This window comes from Erythrolamprus reginae, chromosome 1 (assembly GCF_031021105.1).
Source record: "Erythrolamprus reginae isolate rEryReg1 chromosome 1, rEryReg1.hap1, whole genome shotgun sequence".
Taxonomy (NCBI): Eukaryota; Metazoa; Chordata; class Lepidosauria; order Squamata; family Dipsadidae; genus Erythrolamprus; species Erythrolamprus reginae.
The window spans coordinates 396,449,961-396,462,982 of record NC_091950.1 but is presented as its reverse complement, the minus strand read 5'-3'; the positions used below and the strand labels follow the sequence as shown (position 1 = coordinate 396,462,982).

The 13,022-nt window shown below is 41.8% G+C and overlaps 2 protein-coding genes across 4 annotated transcripts in view; one reads left to right on the top strand and one right to left on the bottom strand.

Annotated features, from left to right (window-relative positions):
- BUD23 (BUD23 rRNA methyltransferase and ribosome maturation factor) overlaps positions 1-3,441 on the bottom strand; it is a 20,353-nt gene extending 16,912 nt beyond the window's left edge. Inside the window, exons 1-2 of one of the 3 annotated variants that reach the window (XM_070735045.1) lie at positions 2,740-3,441; positions 1,375-1,412 (exon numbers count right to left, since the gene is read on the bottom strand). In XM_070735045.1, the coding sequence (XP_070591146.1) occupies positions 1,375-1,412; positions 2,740-2,787 (86 nt within the window). In that variant the 5' untranslated portion in view covers positions 2,788-3,441. Of the gene's footprint in view, positions 1-1,374; positions 1,413-2,337; positions 2,505-2,739 lie in introns of those variants that run through there. The other 2 variants (XM_070735046.1, XM_070735044.1) reach the window with 2 other exon arrangements.
- TBL2 (transducin beta like 2) lies at positions 3,103-13,022 on the top strand. The gene is made up of 7 exons (XM_070735042.1): positions 3,103-3,399; positions 7,972-8,096; positions 9,486-9,670; positions 10,434-10,585; positions 10,749-10,875; positions 11,014-11,166; positions 12,482-13,022. Exons 1-7 carry the CDS (start codon positions 3,243-3,245, stop codon positions 12,933-12,935), a joined length of 1,353 nt encoding a protein of 450 aa, XP_070591143.1. The 5' UTR covers positions 3,103-3,242; the 3' UTR covers positions 12,936-13,022.

Here is a 13,022-nt window from a genome sequence, read left to right as displayed (position 1 = left end):
AACATGAGGCTACCTATGTTTCTCTCCCTATGATAACTCCCAATGAATGTGCCAGATGGACAAGTGTTTTTCCAATACTCACAATATACTTAGCACCACTCCTTTTAGGAAATCACTCCCTTTCCAGCAAAACATTCAAGAACTTTTCATGTTGACACATCTATTTCCACTCTGCAAAAAAACCCGATTTCCTCACACCAACCTTGTAACTGCAATTTAACTGTGATAAAGGAAGATCTACCTGATTACCTTCTTTGTAATCATCTGAAATTGTTTTAATCTATACTGCTTAAAAAAATAAATGGAACACTCAAATAACCCATCCTAGATCTGATGGAATGAAATATTCTCATTGAATACTTTGTTCTGTACAAAGTTGAATGTGCACAACAGCATGTGAAATTGATTGTCAATTAGTGTTGCTTCCTAAGTGGACAGTTTGATTTCACAGAAGTTTGATTTACTTGGAGTTATATTGTGTTGTTTAAGTGTTCCCTTTATTTTTTTGAGCAGTGTATTTTGATCTAGATTAATTTTGATTTCAGTAAAAGAGGTACAAAAATGACAAGAGTACTCTTATCTTTTAAGTACAATGTATCTAAATCTGAGGAGACACATATCTCTGAGAAACTTGACAATGTACTGTTTCAAAAACTCTAAATGTGTTTGGTAACTAATTAAACTAATGGCTTAAATAAAATGAAGATATATCCACATATTGCTTCTTCTTCTTCTTCTTATTTATTAGATTTGTATGCCGCCCCTCTCCGCAGACTCGGGGCGGCTCACAACACAGATAAAACAATATGTAATAACAAATCTAATATTAAGTCTAAAATAGCAATTTTACATTAAAAGCCTAAAAACCCCATTATATAAGAAACATACACACAACCATACCATACATAAAACTGCATAGGCAAGGGGAGATGTCTCAGTTCCCCCATGCCTGACGGCAGAGGTGGGTTTTAAGAAGTTTATGAAAGGCAAGGAGGGTGGGGGCAGTCCTAATCTCTGGGGGGAACTGGTTCCAGAGGGTCGGGGCCGCCACAGACAAGGCTCTTCCCCTGGGTCCCGCCAGCTGACATTGTTTAGTCGACGGGACTTGGAGAAGGCCAACTCTGTGGGACCTAACCGGCCGCTGGGATTTGTGCGGCAGAAGGCGGTCTCGGAGATATAATATACAGCATATCTTTTATATTGTATGCATTGAATATGACAAACTGGGAAAACCCAATGGATTTTATTTTACATTAGTTATTTGGAAATTTTAATCGATGTGCTATGTAATATGCAAATGCTATGATTGATTTGTGTTTTAAAAATATATAAATTTTATGAATACATAATTCTCACAGCCCAAGATTGCCTTACTTATGTGTGTATTTCCGTGCTTCAGCTTCATCATAGAACTAGGGAAGAAAGGAAAAGTGAAATGAATAAAAGGAAATCACAAAAGGAGTTTTGCTAGATCAATTCAAGTGCCTTTTATTCTTCCTTTGGAAAGGTCATTGAAGCGAGATGAAAGCAATTCATCTGTTAGATTATATCTTGTAAATTACACAAAGATTTTCCTTTCATTCCTGATTATCCTCCCCATCCCATTTTTGTTCTGCCAATAATACAATTTGCCAATCGCATGAGTTATTTTCTTACTACTCCTATGGAACAACTGAATTTTCACTTTAAATTATCAAGGGATCATAAACAGCCACTGTGCTATTTTTCCTTTACCTAGAGCAGTGATGGCAAACCCTTTTGTCCTCGAGTGCCAAAAGAGCATGTGCGCACGCTATCGCGCATGTATGAGTGCCCACACTCATAGTTCAATGCCTGGGGAGGGCGAAAACAGCTTCCCCTGACCCCGAAAGCCCTCTGGAGGCTGGAAACGGCCTGTTTCCCAACATCTTCTGGTAGGCTCATGTTTCGCCCTCCCCAGGCTCCAAAGCCTTCCCTGGAACCAGGGGAGGGTAAAAACACCCTCTTTCCCCACTCCCAGTCTCTCTGGAAGCAAAGAATGCCCTCCAAGAGTCTCTTTGAGAGCCAAAAATCAGCTAGCCAGCACAAACATGCATGTTGGAGCTGAACTAGGGCAATAGCCAAAGTGCCAGCAGATATGGCTCCGCGTGCCACCTGTGCCATAGATTCGCCATCACTGCATTATAATAATCATGATTAATATTTCTTTTTCTTTTAATTCCTTGGTTATCTTATCCATTTCAGCACAATCCATTATCTTTCTAATCTTATCTTCATCCGTAGGTTTTTCTATACTTTTCCAAAATTTGTGCATAGATAAGAATTGCCATCCTTAATAGTTATTCTCCTATTCCTTACACTTCTTCTGGCATCAAGGTCGCATTTCAGTTTTAATGCATCGAGAATTACAATTGTTTGTCCAAGATCCCCCAAGGAGTAGGCAGTGAGCAAATTAGCAGGGTTCGAAAGAGAAATACAACACAGGGTATACCTGGGGTCTCCAATCATGGCTACTTTAAGCCTGGAGGACTTCAGCTCCCAGAATTCCCCAGCCAGCTTTGCTGTTGCTTTGCTGGCTGAGGAATTCTGGGAGTTGAAGTCTACCAGGCTTAAAGCAGCCACGGTTGGAGACCCCTGGAATAAATTGTCTTTGAGCCACTGATTAGCACCAAAGACTGACGTACACGAGAATTTCCACCTCTTCCTTATGAATCAGCGCTGTCCCCACTCTGCTGCTACGAGGCTTATTTCTTTTCTCACCAGTTCAGGGGGCCCGCGATGCTCAGGTCTCTTCCCGCAGGCTGCCATGCTGCCTACCTTCTACGTCACTCTTAGGCGACACTGACTCCGTTAAGAGCTACAAAGTAGGAAAATTAACCCCCCCACCCCACCCCACACACACTGGTTAGAGACACCCGAGTGATAATTTAACCCGAACGGCTCCCAGCGTCTTCTAGTCCTCAAGACATCATTACTGCCGCACTTCTTCTCAGAGTCAAGTGGAGTGGGTCTAAAGTTAAGGAATAAAATTAGACAGTTGAAAGCTCACAATACCACTTCGCTTTCCTATGTCTTCTGTAGGATATATACGTATATCTATAGCTACTTGGGCAAGCGACGCGCAGGCGCCTTCAGTGACTGGCGGAGGCGGGCCCAGGCTCAGGCGGGGCCGCGCACGCCACGGGAGAGACACCAATAGAGCCGCCTCTGCTGGAGTTGTGCGCGCTCCCGCCTCCGCTGAGGTGGCTGAGGGGATCGGGAGGATGGGGGAGGCGGTGGTGTCCGCCACGTTGGTAGGCCTCTCGCTGGTCCTCGGCGCCGCCGTTTTGTGGGCGCTGCTGGTCTTTCTCACGCGGTGGACGAAGGCTGCGGCGCCGAGCAAGGAGGACGTGACCAAATTGAGCGGGACGCCCGAGGGGGGTAAGCGAGCGCTGAAGCCGCGCGGTCAAGCTTTCTGCCGGGGAGGGGCGGGGGGGTTCGAGGCGACGTTTCCATCTTGCGCAAGAAATGAAGCCGTGGCAGCCGCGAGTTATAAAAATTGCATTGAAAACGCGCCGCGCGTTTATTTTGTCCCTCATCATTGTGCTTTTCTTTTCCTCAGGAGGCAACTGGACTTTCTTGTTTTTTTTACTTTGAAGGCGTTTCGCTTCTCATTCAAGAAGTTTCTTCAGCTCTGACCAGATAGTGGGGAACGGAAGGATTTATACTGCTCAAAAAAATAAAGGGAACCCTCAAAGAACACATCCTAGATCTGAATGAATGAAATATTGTCATTGAATACTTTGTTCTGTACAAAGTTGAATGTGCACAACAGCATGTGAAATTGATTGTCAATCAGTGTTGCTTCCTAAGTGGACAGTTTGATTTCACAGAAGTTTGATTTACTTGGAATGATATTGTGTTGTTTAAGTGTTCCCTTTATTTTTTTGAGCAGCTGCTCATTTGCATCCTTTTAGAGGGTCCTTGAAACCTCTAAAGCAGCGGCCCCCAAACTACGGCCCGTGGGCCGGATGCGGACCGCTGAGGTCTTTTAACCGGCCCGCAGCAGCACACGAGATTTTACCGATCGATATAATAAGAGGGAGAAATAGAGAGGGAGAGAAAGGGAGAAATAGGGAGAGGGGGGAGAGAGAAAGTGTGAGAGATACAAAGAGGGAGAGTTAGAAAGAGAGTTAGTGAGAGAAAGAGAGAAGAGAGAAAGAAAGAGAAAGAGGGAGAGATAGAGAGGGAGAGAGAAAGGAAGAGGGAGAGATAGAAAGAGAGAAAAATGAGAAAATGATGGAGGGAAGGAACGAGGGAGAGGAAAATGAAACAAATGAGAGAAAAGGAAGAGGGAAGAGAGAAGTGGAGAGGAAGGAGGGAAGGAAGAAGAAATGGAGTTTGTTGATTTAAGTTTAAATTTACTTGTTAATAAAGAAGTATAAATTACTTAATTATTAATTACTTAATTACTTATTACTTCTTCTTTATTTTAAATTTTGTATTTGTTCCCATTTTGTTTTTTACTTTAAATAAGGTATGTGTAGTGTGCATAGGGATTTGTTCATAGGTTTTTTGTATAGTCCGGCCCTCCAACAGTCTGAGGGACAGTGAACTGGCCCCATGTGTAAAAAGTTTGGAGACCCCTGCTCTAAAGGTTTATTTGTGTAGTGCTCCTGGTTCTTGTAGTCTGCAATTTTTCTCTGGAAATCCATTCCTACCCCCCCACTCAGGATTTCCAGAGGCAAAGCTGAAGACCAGAGGAACCAGGAGCACTACTCAAGTAACCCTTAAAACATAAATAAAATTCCAAGTGTTCCAAGGACCCTCTAAAGCAGTGTTTTTCAACCAGTGTGTTGCAGTACACTAATGGTCAAGTGTGCCATGGGGAAATTAAACATGGGTCCCCAAACTACGGCCCGCGTGCTGGATATATATATATTATATGTACTGTGTTAGAGTGTCATTTCGTGTCATTTTGGTTGGTGGTGTGCCTCAGGTTATTGTAAATGTAAAAAATGTGCCGCGGCTCAAAAAAGGTTGAAAATCACTGCTCCAAAGGGATGCAGACTACCAGCTGTCTGAAAGGAATTTGATTGATTGATTGATTGATTGATTGATTGATTGATTGAATGAATGAATGAATGAATGAATGAATGAATGAATGAATGAATGAATGAATTTGATCTGGGCAGCTCACAACCCAAAAAAGTAAAACATGGAATGCAATACTAAAACCCCTAAAAAACAATCTAAAATGATTTAAAACCAACAATAAAAAACATTTAAAAACCATGCATATCATTAATGGACAGATCCCAATGGTGTACCATCAGATCAACAGCCCAAAGCTGTTGATCTGATGGCACTGGAAAAATAACTTCCGACTGTTTTTTACACTTATGACTATTGCAGCATCCCCATGGTCATGTGATCAAAATTCAGATGCTTGGCAACCAATTCATATTTATGATCATTGCAGTTCTCCAGGTCATACAAAAAGCTTTTGTGACTTTCTGACGTGCAAAGGCAATGGGGAAACCACGTTCACTTAACAACCCACTTACTAACTTAACTTTTTATTTATTTATTTTATTTATTTATTTATTAGATTTGTATGCCACCCCTCTCCGCAGACTCGGGGCGGCTAACAACAAGAAAAAAGACAATGTAAACAAATATAATATTAAAAATAGTCTAAAAAACCCCAATTTAAAGAACCAATCATACATACAAACATACCATGTATAAATTCTATAAGCCTAGGGGGAAGGGAAAATTTCAATTCCCCCATGCCTGACGACAGAGGTGGGTTTTAAGGAGCTTGCGAAAGGCAAGGAGGGTGGGGCCAACTCTGATATCTGAGGGGAAATTGGTTCCAGAGAGTCAGGGTCGCCACAGAGAAGGCTCTTCCTCTGGGTCCCGCCAGACGACATTGTTTAGTCGACGGGACCCAGAGAAGGCCAACTCTGTGGGACCTAACTGGTCGCTGGGATTTGTGCGGCAGAAGGCAGTCCCGGGGATATTCTGGTCCGATGCCATGAAGGGCTTTATAGGTCATAACCAACCCTTTGAATTGTGACCGGAAACCGATCGGCAACCAATGCAGACTGCGGAGTGTTGGAGTAACATGGGCATATTTAGGAAAGCCCATGATAGCTCTCGCAGCTGCATTCTGCACAATCTGAAGTTTCCGAACACTTTTCAAAGGTAGCCCCATGTAGAGAGCGTTACAGTAGTCGAGCCTCGAGGTGATGAGGGCATGAGTGACTGTGAGCAGTTAGTCCCGGTCGAGGCTCAACTGGTGCACCAGGCGAACCTGGGCAAACGTCCCCCTCGCCACAGCTGAAAGATGATTTTCTAATGTAAGCTGTGGATCGAGGAGGACGCCCAAGTTGCGGACCCTCTCTGAGGGGGTCAATAATTCCCCCCCAAGGGTTATGGATGGACAGATGGAATTGTCCTTGGGAGGCAGAACCCACAGCCACTCCATCTTATCCGGGTTGAGTTTGAGTCTGTTGACACCTATCGAGACCCCAACAGCCTCCAGACTCTGTTGACACCTATCGAGACCCCAACAGCCTCCAGACACCGGTGCACATCACTTCCACTGCTTCACTGACTGGACAAGGAGTGGAGATGTAAAGCTGGGTATCATATGCATATTGATAATACCTCACCCCATGCCCTTGGATGATCTCACCCAGCGGTTTCATGTAGATATTAAATATTAGGAGGGAGAGGACCGACCCCTGAGGTACCCCACAAGGGAGCAACCTAGAGGTCGACCTCTGACCCCCCACTAACACCGACTGCGACTGACCGGAGAGGTAGGAGGAGAACCACTGGAGAACAGTGCCTCCCACTCCCAACCCCTCCAGCCGGCGCAGAAGGATACCATGGTCGATGGTATCGAAAGCCGCTGAGAGGTCAAGAAGCACCAGGACAGAGGATAAACCCCTGTCCCAGGCCCGCCAGAGATCATCCATCAGAGCGACCAAAGCAGTTTCCGTGCTGTAGCCGGAATGATTACTTGCAATGATTCACTTAACAACTGTGGCAAGAAAGATTACAAAATAGGGCAAAATACACTTAACAAATTTCTCACTTAGCAACATAACTTTTGGACAACTTTGGTTTTAAATTGAGGACTACCTGTATTTCTATAGATGTGTGTGTGGCAAGATTCTATGTATAGGCAAACAACAATAAAGAAACTACTCACAACCAGCTTCATATGTCTGACAACTACAAGAGTATTTATGGGTATCATAATGAAGCAAAGCATATATGTTTTATACAGTATATTAAAAAGTATTATAAGGTTGTCAGGATTCCAAGTAACACCCCCAACAAAATAAATCTCCGAGGCTTAAGTTCCCTCAAAGTTACATTTTATTAGAGATGTCACATTGGCACATATGGAAAAATACAAATCTGAAAGCTTCCAGGTTTCTCCACCCAATGCAAAGTTCAAGTCCTTGCCCCAAGTCCATCACATGGTCCAATCAAAGCACCTCTCAGATGCTTCCCAAGTCCAGCCTCCCAGGTGCAGGGCAACATGTCCTTGAACCTCTGAGAAAGGAATGTTATGACTATATATCACCCAGGCTTCACATAATTCTCCCCTCCCACTTCCCCACAGGCCGAACAAAAGATGACACTAAGATTATAAAAAAGCTAACATGAAACTTTTACTATAGGTGATTATTTAGAGGTCTTCGTATCACATTTTCTTTATCCCTTTCTTAGCCTTTGAGCTCCAAAGACATGTGAACCCTTATGTAATGGGTATTTTTATGTCTTAAACTAAGAACACATAAATACTAATTGATACAGAAATAACTTCATTTTAAAGCCTTGATTTTTAGATTAAAAAGCATTCTGCTGCAGGCTACTTATTTTTTGTTGTGCTGATCTGATAATTGAAAAACACTATTAGTGATTCAAACAACAGTTAAAACCAATTAGTCCTTGATTTCTTACATTTTTTTCTTCAACTGTATTCCTCAGATCAAAATGCGAATGGTGATGCAGCCAGCAAAACAGGCCTGAAAAAGGCGAAACAGCAGCGAATTCGAAAAGAGAAGCCTCAACAGCATACTTTCACACACCCACTTCTGGCTTCAGCCCTCAAGGTGAGCTCTGGTGGGTAACATTCTTACATGTCGCTATTTCAACTTTTTTTTCTTGAGCTGACCACACGTGTCTGCCAACCGGCCTACTTTTATTCTCTGTAGTAGAGATAACTAAAGAGGCAGTAACACTTGGAAGCTTAAAGGTGAAGTTGGAAAAATAATGGAACACCTCTACCATATCTTGTTTCTGAAATCTTGGGAAGTCAGAATTTGTAAGTGTACTATTCAGTGGTAATACCAGGTTACTTACAAAAAGGATTGGATTCATATTGTATAGCTTTCATTTTCTAGGACTTGCCTCCCTCATATCCCAGACCATGGGTTATGCATTGAATGTAATTACTTTATCTGGGTTTCATTGTGAAATCCTGAGCTACTGCGCAGAAATAAACAACTTTGTGATATGAAAAAGCAGGTCCGTCCTGCCATCTTTAACATTGTATCTTCCTGTTCACTGATGAACTTGCCATCATTTTGCTTTACTTGATTATATCTACTTATCCAAGGAGTTAAATGGGAATCCAACTGTTTACTGGATGATCCATAGCAATTCGCCAAGTTTTGTTAAAAGATCGATAGCAGAAGAATGCAAATAATTTTGAGATTAAAACACCCTAAGTTTTCTGTTGCCAATTTCACTTAAGTATACCTGACTCCAAAACAATTGAATTTGATCACTATTTCACAGTTGAATTAGCCCGCTGATGGTGAACCTATGGCACACGTGTTGGAAATAGCATGCCAACCGTCGCCATTGCTCTTCCAGGTTCCGAGTCTACGGAGAGGGGCAGCATACAAATCTAATAAATAATAATAATAAATAATAATAATAATAATAATGTGCGCAGTCCAGCTGGTCTTCACACATACATTGGAGCACTGGAAGCTGGTAGAGCAGCTCTTTGGCGTGTATGCGTGCACCGGGAAGTTGAGATTCTGATTTCCAGCTCACACATTCCCAACAGCCAGCTAGTCTGCACTTGCATGCACGCCAGGAACTGGAAGCTGAGTTTTCTGGCAGGCGCAGGTGTACCGGGGAACTGTTCTCTCAGTTTCTGGCACTTCCACGCATGTGCACTAGGGTGCTGCTTTTCTGGTGGTCTCCCGTGTGGAGCTGTGCACTCCCGTTTCGGCACTTGATACTAGAAAGGTTCCCAAACGCTGAATTAGTTTGTTCTGAGGTTGGAATGTTTGTGGTAAAATTAGAGAAGGTGCGTAAAGGTCCTTGACTAGATAGTTATACTCTCTTTTCTCATAATCACAATTTTAAAATAAATCCTTTTAAAAAGAACTTTAACTACTTTTTGCTCCTTAGATAAGAGGTGCCCAGTGTGTAAGACACCTGGTTTTATTAATAGGCCAAAGGATAATTTTCTTTTTGTTCTGTAGGGTCACAGTGGGAATGTCACCTGCCTGGACTTCAGCACTAATGGGAAGTATTTGGCATCCTGCTCTGATGACCGTACGGTGCGTATCTGGAGTACCAAAGACATTTTGGAGAGGGAGCATCGCTGTATGCGGGTTAATGTGGAGCTGGACCATGCTACCCTGGTTCGCTTCTTCCCGGACTCCAGGTAGGATGGAGGTTTGGATAATATCCTTTTCATTACCTGCTTGCCTGTAATCTGCCTTAATCCTGAAGGAAAATGGACAGTGCAGTAAAATAGAAACATAGAAGATTGATGGCAGAAAAAGACCTCATGGTCCATTTAGTCTGCCCTTATACTATTTCCTGTATTTTATCTTAGGGTGGATATATGTGTATCCCAGGCATGTTTAAATTCAGTTACTGTGGATTTACCAACCACGTCTGATGGAAGTTTGTTCCAAGCATCTACTACTCTTTCAGTAAAATAACATTTTCTCACGTTGCTTCTGATCTTTCCCCCAACTAACCTCAGATTGTGCCCCCTTGTTCTTATATTCACTTTCCTATTAAAAACTCTTCCCTCATGAACCTTATTTAACCCTTTAACATATTTAAATCAAGAAGAATATAATAAAAACTAAACTGAAAAAAGGTTTTGCAGTAAACTTTGTAGGCAGAGCATTGCAAAAAGAGAAGTTGTTTCAGTCACATAATGTAGCTAAAGAGAGTGAAGATTTTGTCACTGATTCCTTTTGGCAGAAAAGCAGCAGTAAGAAATGAAGCTAGTCTGAAGTTGCACACCTGCAAGCATTTACAGACGCTTCATAAACCATGGTGGGCTTATGTTGTATGATTACCAACCAGAGCAGCTTCTTCCTTATGATCGTTGTGTTGCTTATATGCCTTTCTTTCTTTTCTTTCTTTCTTTCTTTCCTTCCTTTCTTTCTTTCTTTCTTTCTTTCTTCCAGAGCTTTCATTGTTTGGTTGGCATATGGAGACACCCTCAGAGTTTTTAAAATGACAAAGAAAGAGGATGGCACTTTTACATACATCGCAATTCCAGAAGAATTTCCAAAGCAGCACAAGGCTCCTATCATCAATATTGGGGTTGCTGATACAGGTATGAAAGCTGGTCTTTTGAACAGCCTAACTTATACAACTATGGTTCAGCTTTATTTCCTCAAAAGCAAATTAATTTGCTTGGTTTCCTGAATAATATATACGTATATAGCTGCATCAGCTTGTCAGAATTGTAGCCTTATCTTTGCCCTTTATTCCCCCAGGGAAGTATATCATGAGTGCCTCCAGTGATACCACCATCCTGATCTGGGACATGAAGGGGGAAATTCTGGCTAGCATCAACACCAACCAGATGAACAACACCTTTGCAACTGTGTCACCATGTGGGAGGTAAGGAAGGGCAGTCACTTGTTTACATTTCTATTATGTCAGAAATTTAGAGATACCGTCTTTGTATTGTAAATAATATTGAAGAACAGAAAAGCTCACCAAGTGGTTCAATGAATTTTGGCGTTTCCTTTCCTATAGGTTTGTTGGTTCATGTGGATTCACCCCTGATGTAAAGGTGTGGGAAGTGTGTTTCAGCAAGAGTGGAGATTTCCGGGAAGTGAACAGAGCCTTTGAGCTGAAGGGGCATAAGGCTGGCGTGTATTCCTTTGCTTTTTCCAATGACTCTCGGCGGTGAGAAGCTATCACTTCTATGGAATAAGGACATTTTATAATAACTTGTTCACATCTTTCCTTTGAACCCTCTCTCTAGTTTTCCTGATAGCCTTGGTGTGAGGAAGAGAAAGGCCCTTTGGACTCGCTTCCGTCCTCTTTATAAACCAATGGAGGAATTTCCTTTTAAGATTAAGTGAATATGTTCCCACAATATAGTTAGCCAGCTCAAATTAATTTGGGGCTAGGTTTTTTTTTTGGGGGGGGGGGCTGGGGCTTATGTTGTTTCAACGCAAGCCATTTTATTCACAATTTTAAGTATTTTGTAGACTCAAAAAATATATTAAATTATGAATTAATGGAGTTAAGTAAATGCAATTAATAAATGGCCCATTATTCAGCAATATCCTTTGTTAATAGGTTCTCAGTTGGTTTATTTAGTATGATTTTATTGCTTAGCATTTCCTGAACATTGCTAGGGCAAATATGTAGGGTTTTTTTAGTTTTTAATATTTTATAGACTTTATTATAAGTTATGGGCTATTTTGTTATATTGTTAACAATAACAACAGAGTTGGAAGGGACCTTGGAGGTCTTCTAGTCCAACCCCCTGCTTAGGCAGGAAACCCTACACTACTTCAGACAGATGATTATCCAACATCTTCTTTAAAACTTCCAGTGTTGGAACGTTCACAACTTCTGCAGGCAAGCTGTTCCACTGATTAATTTTTCTGTCAGGAAATTTCTCCTTAGTTCTATGTTTTATGGTATTAACTTGTTAATGGCTCAGAGTCACATATATAAGATGGGTGGCTGTATACATCAAATAAACCTTCAGGAAACTAAAAACAGATACTCTGGCACCAGCAAGCCAGATCTCTTGAAGGCATCTATATCATACGTACTAGAGTAAGTCTATATGTATAACCATTTTACAAATTTATGATATGAATTATACACTGCTCAAAAAAATAAAGGGAACACTCAGAGAACACGTCCTAGATCTGAATGAATGAAATATTGTTGAATGTGCTGACAACATGTGAAATTGATAGTCAATCAGTGTTGCTTCCTAAGTGGACAGTTTGATTTTACAGCAGTTTGATTTACTTGGAGATATATTGTGTTGTTTAAGTGTTCCATTTATTTATTTATTTATCAATATATATTTAAGGGGAGCTCTGTGGTTAGTTTCTGGACATTAGAACCTTAGAAAGGAAACATAAATAAGACGCTGATAGACGCTACTACAGGCTGAAGCCTATAGTAAGCCTATAGTAGACTGAACTACAGTATTAGTTGCTAAATAATATGTGCCATTCTTTCACCCTAACAGGATGGCAACAGTTTCAAAGGATGGCACTTGGAAGTTCTGGGACACAGATGTTGAATATAAAAAGCAACAGGATCCTTACCTATTGCTGACAGGCAGTTGTAAGGTAACGGAGCCCTGCCGCATTGCTCTGGCTCCTGATGCCCGGGCAGTGGCCATTTCCAGCAGCACCAGCATTTTTCTTTATAACACCCAGCGTGGGGAGGAGGAAGAGTGCTTTCAAGGTGCTCATGGAGAGCACATAACAGACTTGGCCTTTGACGTGAGCAGTCGCTTCCTGATTTCCTGTGGGGACCGAGCCATCCGTGTCTTCCACAACACAACTGGGTATAGGGCTGTGGTGGAAGAAATGAAGACGCTGCTGAAAAAGGCTTCCAATGAGTCTACTAAGCAGAGACTGCAGCAACAAATAACAGACGCCCAGAGTGCATTGGATAATATCTATGGCAAGAAGTGAATTGCTCCAAAAAGCATGTTTTCTGTGCAAATTTGGGGCTATTTTTTTAATATGCAAAATGAGAACTAATAAAACAATTTTTGCACA